The sequence below is a fragment of the Anolis carolinensis genome, chromosome 1 (assembly GCF_035594765.1).
Source record: "Anolis carolinensis isolate JA03-04 chromosome 1, rAnoCar3.1.pri, whole genome shotgun sequence".
NCBI lineage: Eukaryota > Metazoa > Chordata > Lepidosauria > Squamata > Dactyloidae > Anolis > Anolis carolinensis.
Genome location: NC_085841.1, coordinates 69,108,796 through 69,122,960, shown reverse-complemented (window position 1 = coordinate 69,122,960; position 14,165 = coordinate 69,108,796). Strand labels below are relative to the sequence as shown.

At 38.6% G+C, this 14,165-nt stretch overlaps 1 protein-coding gene across 6 annotated transcripts in view; it reads left to right on the top strand.

The window, feature by feature from the left end:
- Window positions 1-14,165, top strand: part of qki (QKI, KH domain containing RNA binding) — a 183,095-nt gene that overhangs the window by 124,433 nt on the left and 44,497 nt on the right. For all 6 annotated transcript variants that reach the window (XM_003215756.4, XM_008123135.3, XM_008123123.3 and 3 more), the window contains exon 5: window positions 12,989-13,076. In XM_003215756.4, coding sequence (XP_003215804.1) covers window positions 12,989-13,076 — 88 coding nt within the window. The remainder of the gene's footprint in view (window positions 1-12,988; window positions 13,077-14,165) is intronic.

Genomic DNA, 14,165 nt, shown 5'->3' with positions numbered 1-14,165 from the left:
TTCCCAGATCTGCCTGGGAAAGATCTGGCTGAGAGGAATCCAGTTCAGACTGGGAAGGTAAAAAACCCAAGTTTTCATCTTCATCAGGAATTACAATGTCCTGAACAGGACTACAAGGCCCATGGGTCATCACAAACACTCAGAAAACAGGGCAATTCCAGGCAGGAAACAATCAGGGCCAGCTCACTTCTCAACATGGATTCCCCCAGGGAAGAAACAACCAGGCTTTGAAACTGCAGGACCATTCAATGCTAATCAAGGTGACTAATTATAGCATTCATACTTGCCTCCACAAACAAAATCCCACTTAGGTCGATGGCCGGTCACAGTCATATTCTAAATTAGGATCTTTATTTTATTTTCCTTCAGCCAGTCTTTGAAGAGAGTCCAATCTGTTGTTTTGATACCTCTTCCTTGTGATTTGGATATCAATGAAGTTAGTAAATCCGTATTCATTATATCTTATGATTTTTCCAATCCAGTCTTCTTTATTTGGTGTCACGCGTTGTCTCCATGTCCTGGCAAATACAATTCTGGCTGCAGTGGTGAGATACGCAAAAAGTTTATCTGTATTCGTATTCCAACCCATATTTGTCATCCCTAATAGAAAATATTCAGGTTTCAATGGTATCCTTGTTTTGTTTTGGGTTTTTTTTAAAAAAAAATTGGACAATCCATGAATAACTTTCCAGAAGGCTTTCACTTTTTCGCATAACCACCACATGTGGTCAAAAGTCCCTTCATTCTTTCCACATTTCCAACACTTATAATTTTATTTTTTGAGAATTTTGCAATTTTCTGAGGGGTCATGTATCATTGATGCATCATTTTTAGCCAGTTTTCTTTCATTTCATATGCATATGTATATGCCCATCTGATCACATATTCTTTTATCTGTTCTTTCTCTGTACTCCATTCCAATAATATTGTATAATTTTTTGCAATTTTTTTTTCATTTGCCAGTATATTATCCCAGATTGATGTCCTTTCCACATATCCCATTTTCATGTCTTCTTTGAAGTATTCTTTTATTTGTCTGTATTGAAACCAGGATAAATTTTTACATTTGATGTTTAGTTCTTGGCCCTTCATTTCATTCTTCAATAAATCTTGATAGGTGATTTTTAAAAATCTCAATTTAAATTATCAAATCCTTTTTCTTCATCTGTTCCCAAAATTGCCAGTTCTTTTTGGTTGTGGGTCTCATAGTATTCTATTACATCAATAATATTTCTCTTGTTTCTGTTAGGTAGGAAGCTAGTTTGTTCTTCTTTAATCTATGTAGAGAGAAATGTTTTTAGCCATTCTGCAATTATGTTTGTAAAAATGTTAATAGTCAATGTTTCGTAGGGATATGGGTCTATAATTTTTCACTCTTTGTGAGTAATTGTGATGTTTGCTGATTTCCATGAACTTGTAATTTTTCTGTTATGTAATATTTGATTCATAATTGTTTTTAAAGAAAGTATTAATTTATCTTTCAATTTTTATAATATATTGCAGATAAACCATCTGGTCCTGGAGCCTTAGATGTGTGTAATTTTTTTAATGGCTTTGTCTATTTCCTACTCTATTATGTCTATGTTTAGTAGTTCTCTTTCTGTTTCTGTTAGTCTTTGGATACAGTTTCCCTCACATATCGTGGGGGTTAGGTTCCAGGACCACCCGCAATAAGTGAAAATCCGCGAAGTAGGGACACTATATTTATTTTAATATTTATACATTATTTTAGTACTTGTACACTATTTTAAGTCTTTATCAACCAATCGTGTGTTGATAAATTACCTCCTTCTCCTCCTGTTGCCACTTGGGCTCCTTTTCTCTCCCTTGGCTTCTCCTTCCTCCCTTCCTTAGGCTGTAAATTGAATTTTTTTTTACGATTTATAATATTCTTTTATTGAAAAACCGCAAAACAGCAAATCCGTGAAAAGCAAATCGTGAAGTAGTGAGGGAGCACTGTATTATGCTTTTCGAAATATTGGATGATTTCTTCCTTTATTTGGTCTTGTAAAATTTCTCGTAATGTTTTTATTAAATTGATTCAGAATCTCTTGGTCTGTGGAGTAAGTTTTTTCCTCATCTGATATTTGCGATACCCATTGCACTTGCTTCTTTTATCTTAGTTTTCTTGGGAGCCATTTCCCTGGCTTATTCGCGTTTTGGAGGTTGCATTTTTTTTTACATATTTCAGGTCTTTCGCACGTTGCTCCATTTCTAGATGATTCCTTTGCTTATGTAGTAAGTCCAGTTCGTGCTTCAGTTTGTTGTTTTTAGGATTTACTTTTAACTTTCCTTCAGTTACTTTAATTTTTTGTTGAATTTCCTCTTTTTCTTGTTTTTCTGTTTGTTCCTGGTTGTATTTTGTTGGATAAAATTTCTACCCATAACAGCTTTACTGACATCCCATATCACTTGAGTTTCTATTTCAGGAATATTATTTAGGGGGAAATATTCTTTAAGTAGTTTTTTGTTCTTTTCTATATCTTCTTCTGTGAGCAGTAGATTTTCATTTAATCTCCATTTCTTAGTTTTGCTCTTTTGTTTATAAAAATCTCTATCTGTGTCTCTTCTAGGTAATATTTTAATTCTGTCAATTCGGTAGTAATAGCATTTGTGGACCATATCGATTCTGGATCAGCTTTTATGTCTGCTTGAGTAGTATGTATGTTTCCGTTCCTTTGGATGGTGTATTCCCAAGGCATTTTGCACTCCCAACTCCTCCTGTAAGTTAATGAAATTTTGAGGCAGCTTTCCCAAGTCTGTAGAACCTTTCTTTTTCCCTGGGTTGTTTTTGTCCAACTGGTTGTCACTCCGTTAAAATCTCCCATTATCATTAATTTTCAACATCTTATTCTGTAATTAATTCTGTAAGTGGCTTTATAAAGTTGCTTTTGGGGCAATTTGGTGTGTAGATGTTATAGATCAATAATTTTTGTTCGCCCCTTTCCAGATAAACTGCTACTATTCTTCCTTCATTATTTTTGAATGCCAGTTTAGCCAAAATATTTTCCTTTACATAAATCACTATCCCTCTCTTTTTTTCTGAGTAAAATTATTTCCCTAAACTTTTCCTGACTAAATGGGCTATATGTGTTTCCTGTAGGGCTATCAAATCATAATTTTCTTACATTGCGTCATTCACCATTGCGTTGTCCTTTGTATCTTGTGCCAGTCCATCTCATATTCCCTTCTGGGTGTGCCACTGTCGCTGTTCTCCCACTGCCTTCACTCCCTTCCTAGTCCATCACTTCCTTTCCCGCCTTCTCCTTTCATTCCAGTCTTTGTTTTGTCTATCCTGGCATGTAGCCTAAGCAGCTTCATCTCAAGGTCAGTTCTAGTTATTTCCCAGCACCTCGATCAATTTTTGGATGATTTAATTACTTCACAGAGGTTAATTATTTGGTATTTTTGGTATGTTACAGAATTTAAAATAAAGTTCGACTTTCTAATCCTATTAAATCAAATTGGGTTTTATCAATTGTAAAGTAAATTCCGCCGCCTTTCTTGTCCGGACTCCTGCCTCGGTCCCAATATTAATTCTATATATTAATTATATTAGTTGCTTCAATCCTGTTCTTTGTGTACTAATCATATGCTTAATTCTTGATTTGTATTATTTGGTTGTTTTATTCACGACCTTGTCTCTAACTTCCAGCCAGTGTTTCTTTCCATATTTTCTTTCATTCACTGCTTATCCTTCGTCCTTCTCTTGTCAATCCTCCCTTCCACCCTTCCGCCGCTCCCTTTCCTCCTCCAGTCTCTCTTTTCTTATAGAAGTTTTTTCAACATGAAGAAAGAATTTTCTTCTACTCACGTTCTTTTAGTTACTTACTCTTGTATGTTAAAATGTGGTAGCCGGCAGTAGTCCTGAGTTCTATTCAGTCCTCATGCTTGCTCTCTCGGCTATCCGCTTCCCTGTGGGAATCTCATCCGGGTCCCTGACCACCTCATTTAGGGGAAAGCAGTTCCTGGGCCATCTGTTCGATCCCCTGTGGGTTTTTGCAGCGTTTTCTGTCTCGATCCATCAGAAAAGGGGGGAGCAACCGCTCTCCCAATCATCCAAGGTGCTGTGTCTTTGGGAACTCCCAAAGATCACCACCCTGCTGCCATATTACCACACCGGAAGCCATTTCTCAAAAAAAGGGTTTAAGCCTCCTTGGGAGAAAAGCAGGGTATATATTGAATAAATGATAAATAAATACTATTTTTATACAATTCCTTTTTAAAAACTTGCATTTTGTTTTGTGTGGAAATTTAAATCCCCTTTTCTGTTTGCCATTTTCAAAGGAATCAGTTTTATTGTGTTATGGTGAGAAATATGTATTGTGCTTTTCCTTTTAAAAAAAGTTCACTGGTGTTTAATTGTTGGTGTTAATGTATTTAACAGTTTCCTAAGAATGAAAAACATGACATCTCAGTATAGTGATTTTATAGATTTCCTTTGTTAATATCTCCCCTCTTTCCTATCCTTCCAAGAAAAAGATAAATGTAAGCTAGTCGCATGTATTCTTTCAAATAGGTTTTTATCAAAGGCTCTTTATTTGCAGCTGCAAGTTAGCAACCTGGGTTTTTGTACTTCATTCAACAAAGTGTACAGTTTAGTAAAACCATAAAGCAAGATTAGAAGGGGAGGGGGAATGTCCCCTTGACAACACATTGCCTAGAGTGGTGAGAACTTCAAATGGAAGGTCATATGACTGACATTTGTCCCCCAAAGAGAGGGCATACAATTCTTTCTATAGTACTCTGCATTTTTAAACTGCCTGAAAGCAACTTTTAGCCAGAAGTAAGATGAGAACCCTGAATGCCCAATAGAAATAGCACTGTTGCCTCATCATGGATTCCATAAGCTTATTAGCTACAACATACTAAGTAAAATCAAATTATTTAAGTTTATACCGGGTTTTTGTTCACAGTGTAACCAAAACTTCTATGCATCTATTATTTATTTATTTATTTACAGTATTTATATTCCGCCCTTCTCACCCCGAAGGGGACTCAGGGCGGATCACATTATAACACACATAGGGCAAACATTCAATGCCCATAAACACATCAAACAGAGACTGAGAGACACACGCAGAGGCAAGTTAACGTTCTTCTGAGGGGATGTTCGATTCTGGCCACAGGGGGGAGCAGCTGCTTCATCATCCACACTGACAGCACTTCCTCATTCCAGGTCGTAAATTAGTTAATCTTGCCTCCCACTTTATAAGTGGTACCTTATCTCCTACTTGATAGATGCAACTATCTTTCGGGTTGCTAGGTCAGCAACGAGCAGGGGCTATTTTTTATTTTTAATTGACGGGTGCTCACCCCGCCACGGGCTGGCCTCGAACTCATGACCTCATGGTCAGAGTGATTTAAGGCAGCTGCTCAACAGCTGCGCCACAGCCCGGCCCCTGTGATCTGTCTGATCACAACATGTATGGCTGTTCGGTTTCAGCTTTTTGTCCAAATTGATTTGTAGTCACTTTGTTATAGAATTATTTTTTCTATGTGGGATGGAATGTGATCTAGTTTGAATTTTGCAGGAATATCTGTAGCAGTTGAAGTCTTTGGGTCAGAGTTTTGTTTTGTTATTTTAGACTAATTCTGAGTATTATAACTATTATACTTTCTTACATGGAGTGAGAAATTGCATATATGTGTTGCTTGTGTGTCTTAATAATGCATGCCAATACACATGAACAGAAGAAGACAACTCTCTTCTAAGTGGCAATATCTATGATATACATAACTAAAAATTGTTTGTTTTCTACTCTCATTTTCCAGTAAAAAATTAAAGAATAAAAGGTAGCAAAAAAAATTTTCATGTCAGAAGTGATTTAGGAAACTGAAAGTTGCTTCTTGTGTGAGATAATTGGCTGTCTGCAGAGACGTTGCCCAGGGGACGCCCAGCTGTTTTGATGTTTTGCCATCCTTGTGGAAGGCTTCTTTCATGTCCCCACATGAGAAGCTGGAACTGACAGAGGGAGCTCATCTGCACTCAGCCCCGGTTTCGAACTGGCAACGTTCAGGTCAGCAACCCAACCTTCAAGTCAGCAGTATTACTGGCACAAGGGTTTAACCCATTACACCACCAGGGGCAAATGAAATTGATAGTAGAATCTTAGGTAGAAAAGTCCACTGAAATTTAACTAAGAGATGGGGCTGGAGAGGGACTGAGCACCTGTGAAATGGAATCCAAACGTATTGGTGCACATCCACACATACCACCATTTCACAGATCCTGAAGTCTCTCTCCAACCTCGTTTCTCCAGCCTTTCTCTGTAAAGCTCACCAACCAGTCACATTCAACTTGAGATGATGAGCAGGAGTGCCTCCATCTTCACCTCAACAGTGAGGGTGGATGTCTGGCATCAAAAAGCTTTGGAATTTGGAGGATTTAGGATTTTAGAAAATGGATTTCTGGATTAGGGATGCTCAAAAATTTGTAGTTTAGCTTTTTGTGCTATGCAGGATTATGTATAATTTGGGAACTATAAGTATAGCCAGTTTCTCCCCCTACCCCCGGATAATTTTAATTACACATTTACTAGTAAAGTAGGGGATGGGGGACAAGGGAAGGAAAAGGCAAAATTTTGGGATGATAATTAGTGGTTAGCTGAATCTTTATAAATGTCTGGTATGTCATGAGAAGAAAACAAAGCAGGTGAAGGTTGTTGAGAAATGAATTCTTTTATAATATTACTAGCTGTGCCTGGCCACGCGTTGCTGTGGCTGTAGGAATGTTTTGTTGGGCAGAGAATTGGCCATCTGGAAGGACGTTGCCCGGGGGACGTTGCTCGGATGTTTTGATGTTTTTTACCATCCTTGTGGGAGGCTTTTTTCATGTCCCCGCATGGTGGTGGAGGTGATAGCAGGAGCTTATCTGCGGTCTTCTCGGGTTGGATTCATGGGAAGAGGAAGCTAACCTTCAAGTCATAACCTATTACACCACTGGGGGGTTCCATAGGGCCAGCTTACATCTCCCAAGAAAGGATTTCTCCAGGTAGGATGCAGCTAGGCTTTGAAGCTGCAAGGCTATTCAATGGTAATCAAGGTGACCAATTATATCATTGAAGACAAAAGTGGTTTCCTCCACCCTGGACATTATTGCACATATGTATAAACTCCTACTTGCCTAGTTTCCAATAGACCTCATAACCTCTGGATACCTGACATAGATGTGGGCGAAATGTGAGGAGAGAATCATAGGGCCAGCTTACATCTCCCCACAAAGGATTTCCCAGGCAGGATGCAACCAGGCTTTGAAGCTGCAAGGGTATTCAATGCTAATCAAGTGGACCAATTACAACATTCAAAACAAAAATCCTTTCCTGCACCCTGGACATTATTGCACATATATATAAATCCCAGTAGCGTAGTTTCCAACACACTTCACAACGTCTGGATACCTGACATAGATGTGGGCAAAACGTCTGGAGAGAATGCCTCTTGAACATGGCCAGGCAGCCCGGGAAATTCACCCCAAACCTGTGCTTGGAAAGTTGGCCAAGAGGAGAAAGGAAGGTTCAGAAGTGGGAAGGAGTGAAGAAGGAAGGAGGGAAAGGAAAGGAAAGAGGAAGGAGGAAGAAAGAGAGGGAAGGAAGGAAGGAGTTTGAAGGGAAAGGAGGAAGGAGGAAGCAGGAACGAAGAGGGTGGGAAGGAAGGTCGGAGTTTGAAAGGGAGGGAGGGAGGGAGGGAAAGAAGGAAGAAAGAAAGTGAAGGAAGGGAATGAATAAAAGAAGGAAGGAAGGAAAAGAAAGGAATAAGGGAAGGGAGGAAGAAAGTTAAGGGAGGGAAGGAAGGAAAGTTCTGAAAGAGTCAAAGAGAGAAGGTGAAGGAAGGGAGAGAAAGAAAGAAGGTAGGAGAGTGGAGGGAGGGAGGGGCAAGTGGGGGGGTGCCTCCCGGGCTTCGTGTCCCTGCTGATGGGGGGTTCGGGCGGCACGGTAAGGAGGGCCAACTTGCCAGGGGTGCCTCCCTTCCCCTCCCTTCCCTTCTGCCTTCCTTTCCAAGTCGCGGGGAAGATGGCGGCGGTGCCAGCGGCGGGCGAAGCTGAGCGCGCAGGTGAGGGCTATGTGTTGAAAGGATTGTGTGTTGGCGCATGCGCACATGGCCTGTTGTGGTTTTTGGCCCCTGTTTGGCATTCTGATTTTGATTTTGGTTTAATTGTGTTGTGTTGGCCTTGAGGCGGGGATTTGGGGGGGGGGGTTGCCAGTTTTTGAGGTTGGGGTGTGTGTCGTTATGCTGTTTAGCGCATTGCCACAATGTCAGAACTCATTTATATATATAGATCATTGTTACAACAAGTCTCTATTTCTTTAACACATATTATATAATATGCTGATTTAAGTCCATTGGTTGTATCATCTTCTCAGTTGTCTTCCGGCCTTCATGTATCCTTTTCCAGTTTCTTCAATGGAAATTAAACTATTTTTTCATAGCAGATTGTTTCACATTAAAACTTTTCTTAAATTATTTATTATTAATATCTACATAGAAAGTTCTACAATTTTCATTTAGATTGTTAGTAGGTTAGTGTTTTTATCATTATCATACAATCTCTCTTTCTATATTTACATCAAATATATTTTCCATTTATAACTTTTGGGGCCAGTTCATTCCTTATCTTCTGTGGACAACTCAGTAAGTAAATGTCTTGTTCAAAAGGACCATGTTGATAATAATCTGAAGTTTTATTTTCAAAAACAATATTTTGAAAAGTACATCATTGTGTCTCATGACTGTAGAGAAGTGCTATATAAATGAAATAAATAATAAAAACAGGTATGCTAGTTGAAAAGTATACATAATTTGTTACTTTTTCAGTCAGAGGTGGATGAATGGATGGATTTAAGAGAAAAAAAACGGTGCAGGTAGACTGATTCTTTGAGACAGCTACAGATATGGACACTTGGAAGTAATGCATGTGTGTACTCACACTTCCATCTGTTGCTGTTCCCTTCATCATTGGAAATATAGAGTACAGGCACTCCCAAAATTACAAATAAAATAGTTTAGCTTTAGCTAGCATAGGAAAAGGGTTAACACCCTTTTGTTTGTTTGCTGTTTTGCCCCTGTTTAAAAGATGTCGCCTCACTTTCTGTCCCTGTTGTAATTGGATTTTGAAAAATGTGGCTTGTGGAAACAAAGATTGGTGATAAAGCTTCAGTGAAGACTCATTTTCTCCATGATAATTCTTTCAGGAGTGACTTTCCCTTCCTAGAAGATTTATCTCAATTCCTGTTGTCTTACCCCTGTTCTTAACTGTGAGTAATTTGTAAGTCAGGTATATGTAACTTGGGTCCTGCCTGCCTGTATCAGGAAATTTTGGCACAGTCTGCTCACATATTGCAAAATTACTTCAGATTGATTGCAGCCACTAAGAGTTGATCTTGGAGAAGCACAGAATCTTTGAATTACATGATTCAAGCACATATATATTATGAGTGAAACTATTTTATGATCTGCTCTGAAGGTTTTTAATTGTTTTTGAATAACAATTGCTTCTGTTACATTAATTACAGTCCAAATCCTTATGAGTTAAAAATATGCTTTGATTATTGAATCTTAAGGACCATCCTGACAAAATTCTGCACCACTAATATAAGTTACAGGTCTTTCCTAGATTCCGAATAAACATCAGCCAGCCAGAATCCTATTGTTAGTGGTGATTAGAGCAGGTACTTTTTTATATACATTTTTATTCAGCATTCAAAAAGTGAAACTGTCTGTCTTAGGTGGGTTCATCTAGTAGCATTAAGAACAATAAGTACTACTGAATTTGCAAAACAGATAATGGTTAAACACTTCAGTTTAAAAATATGCCTATCCAGGAAGGTGTAACATAATGTGTGAAAGTTTTCATTGAAAACTCAAATTTATGTAGATATTTTTCTTTAGCTCAGATGTGGCAGTTGTATAATCCAGTGTTTCTCTAACTGTGTTCTTCCAGGTGTTTTGGACTTCAGCTCCCAGAAATCCCAACCAGCTTACCAACTGTTAGGAATTGTGGCAGCTGAAGTCAAAAACATCTGGACAACATACTCCCCAGGCATTCAAAAAGGCTCGAAGTAGTTCTCCTGGGATGGATTAAGCTCTTGCCTTTCAGTACACTCCGCAGAGTAAGAGATCATTCCTTTTTTGGAAATGACTAACTTTCTAGACTTATAGATGACTATATACTGTAGTACCTGCCAGTTGAGAGAGTAGATAACTAGCCAAACAAAATAATTTTGTGGTGTAATTTTGTACCATTTGACACAAGTCTAATCACAAAGGTGAGTGTGATACTAATTTTAGAATTTTAATAGAAAAGATAAAAGGAGAAAATTTATTTCCTTGTCCAGTTTTGGAGGAAAAATCGGTCACATTACTAAAATTATGAAGTTCAAAATTAAACCTGGGAACTGTGGAAAATGATATTTGAGTAATACCACAGTGAACATTGAGCTGTGTTGTCTAAATATATGTGAAACAAAATTTAAATTAATTCATAATTCACAGCCCTGGTATGAGGAGAATTATTTGTTGCTGTGGTAGGCTTTCTTAATACTGTATTTGGTGATTTAAAATGTGTTGCAATTATGATGTTTTTTAAACCAATCATTATTGTTGCCTACATTTCAGTACACATTGTCTGGTCAGCTCTGATAGTGAGAATGAGGGATTGCTATTAAGTGTTAGTGTTGGAGTTGGAGACCAGTTTCTGCCATCAGTCCTCCCCCCTCCCCTTCAGCCTACCTTAGTTATTACAAAAGAGGAGCCATCAACCGTAGCTCACTCTTCCCAGCAGGCAGAGCAAGCAGAAGCCAATACATCAGGGCAGGCTGATGAAGGGTTAAATGCACTGTCCCTTTTAGAATACAAATGAAAGCATGCTGCGGCCCTCAGATCTACCCGGGCTGAGAAAAACAGGCTCTACACAGATAACGCCTGAGATCATAGGGTAAAAGGTTCTCAATGCTTCAGGCTTGTCGAAGGAGGCAATGTCTTCGCTTCATGATGTGAATCTGGACTGTTTGGATTATTGACCTTGTTGATTCTGGACTGTACCTTGGACTGCTGTGTTTTGGATTCTGACTTGGACCTCTATGCTGTTTTTGGACTGTGGGCTTTCTTGACCTTAGAATAGAATTCTGATTGGTGCTTATTTCTGGTTGAACTCTGAAACTCTTTCCATGCAACCTCGACAATTTGAATTCTGAACTTAGGTTTTATCTTGGTCTCAACATTTATTTATTTATTTATTTATTTATTTACGACATATCCCACCCTTCTCACCCTGAAGGGGACTCTGAGCTGCTTACATGAGTGCCATTATTCCATGCCCCAACAACAACAACAACTATTAAAAGCAATTAAACAAAATATGTAAATATTAGACAACTATTGTGCATAGATCTGAAGCCACAATATCTTGGTGTGTCTTGTATACTAAAACTATGAGTCTACATGGACTCTAACATTTAGTATGTCTCTATTAAATATCGTGACTGTATTTGATTCTTCTGTTGTTTGGGATGCCTTTATCTGTTTAACCAGGACTTGGCATAACTCGATTCTCATAAAGTTATTCAGAATACAAATTCAAATTTAGTTTTCATTATAACTTCAAAATGAATACAAACACAGACTTAAACAGTTTATCATTTAGGAGCCCCAGTGGAGTAGTGGGTTAAAGCCTTGTGACTTGAAAGTTGGGTTGCTGACCTGAAGGCTGCCAGGTTCGAATCCCACCCGGGGAGAGCACGGATGAGCTCCCTCTATCAACTCCAGCTCCATACGGGGACATGAGAGAAGCCTCCCACAAGGATGGTAAAAACATCAAAAACATCCGGGCGTCCCCTGGGCAACGTCCTTGCAGACGGCCAATTCTCTCACATCAGAAGCGACTCAGGTTGCTCCTGACACGGAAAAAAAAAGCTTATCATTTGTAATTTTGATATCTGTCAAGACAACAAAATAATGTAGTTAATTGCACCTGTTCACGTTAAGGCAGTTACCCTTGGCTTGTAAATCAAAATTTGGTAAAATAATATGTGTGAACATGAATAGTAACTTTGAAAAAGTGATTCTAGACTTTTGTGATAGAAGAATTACTTTTTACTAATATAACTTCAGTATCTGTGCCACTTGCTTTCACAAATGGAAGCCAGGAATGGCTACATGTGCTTCTTTAGAACATGATCTTCTTTCATATGATCATAATGTTTACCTTTCTCTTTTGAGATTTCCGTATAAGTATGGAAGATAATGCTTTGTGCAAGAGGCATTTTGTTTTTAACATGTATAGTAACAGTTGGGGGTGCATACTCTAGCTTTGCCTCTTCTACAATGTGGGCCAACAGTCATTGAGGGATTTTAATATTTAGTAACACCTTTATTTTTTGTTTTTAATTTACAATACCATAGCGTCATATACATTATATAGGCAATAAATATGTATATGTGAGAACTCTATACAGAAAACTAAAGAAAAAATATTTTCAAAAAGTTCTTAAAACACACCCTTTTGTGACTTTTGGCCCACCTGTATTTAATGAAAAAGGCTAGTAAATGAGCTGTTGTTGTGTTCAAGTGAGCACGGAAATCCCTGCATAAATGAAAACTGCCTTATCAAGGTTCACAATGTCATGGATGTCTACATAATTGCTGCACCTTTGCAGACAATTCATGTACATCAGACAGGGCTAAAGCATACACCCGTGACTCACTTAACGAGATTTGCTGTATACCTAATTAGGGTTTCTGTTTGATGCAGTTCTGTGGTATTGGATGTATTGCACAGGAGATAGAAGTATTTATGCAAGAGAGTTGAGAAGAACATTTTTTGAATTTGGGACCAAAAGGGGGTTATATGTCATGAGAGGAGATCAGTGTCAGAGGATGTTTAAAAACTGTAAAAATGTTTCCATTTCCTATTTCATGTCGAATTCAGTAAACTCTTTTTAGCTGTGTTAATATTAAACTGTGATGATAATACTCATCTTCTTTTATATAGGCAGAGGGAGAAGATAGCCTTAAAAAGATGCAGTTGATGGAACTTGCAATTCTCAATGGCACCTACAGAGACGCCAATATCAAATCACGTAAGTACTACAGCTGGGATCCTCTGCATTTGAGGATTCTTATAAATTGCTTGTTGTTCACATATATTAAATATGATAGGCAAAATATATCTGAATTCTGTATGTAATCCCTGGTCCTTCATTCATTTTGTGACTTTTTTCATTTCTTGATGTTCATACAGAGTGCCTTCTGTAGATGTGCTTCATGTGTCTTGTCTTACTTTCCAAAGCATGCATTTTTCCAGTTCATAATTCTTGTCAGCTAGTGTGGTATTATGGCATTAGAGCACTTTAAATGTGATGGCATCATGCACAGTTAGCAGAGCCTTCTATTGAAAGTGGAGGAATTACATGTTTTCTGTGCATATCGTATCTTGCTTTAATGAAGATCTTATTTTCCTGTATCTTGAGAAGAATTTTTCCCATTTGAACGGCTTCTGTGTGGCTGAACTGCATTCTGTATGACATGTAGATGGAGGCTGCTTATGCCACAGTTTTTAAGGTTGGCTTTCAGCCCATGTGCTTTGGGAGACGTGATTGGGCATTCAGACAACGTAGCCAGGAGCATCACTTCAATTCTGGTGGTGGTCTTCCAGCACGCTGGCATTTGTCCGCCTGTCTTCCCAAGAGATTTGCAGGATTTTTCGGAGGCAACGCTGATGGAATCTCTCCAGGAGTTGAGTGTGACATCTGTAGACCGTCCACGTTTTGCAGGCATATAGCAGGGTTGGGAGGACAATGGTTTTATAAATGAGCACCTTGGTATCTCTATGGAGGTCCCGAGCATCAAACACTATCAGCTTCATTCAGAAAAATGCTGCACTTGCAGAACTCAGGTGGTGTTGTATTTCAGTGTCAAAGTTGACTTTTGTGAAGAGGTGGCTGCCAAGGTAGCGGAAATGGTCAACATTTTCTAATGTTACACCATTAATCTATATTTCTGGCCTTGCAGAGGGATTCGCTGGTGCCTGTTGGAAGAGCACTTTGGTTTTCTCGATGTTTAATGAGAGGCCGAGCTTCTCGTATGCTTCTGCGAAGGTGTTTAGAGTGGCTTGTAGGTCTTCTTCTGAATGCTATGTTGTCATCAGCATATTGGAGTTCTTTAATAGA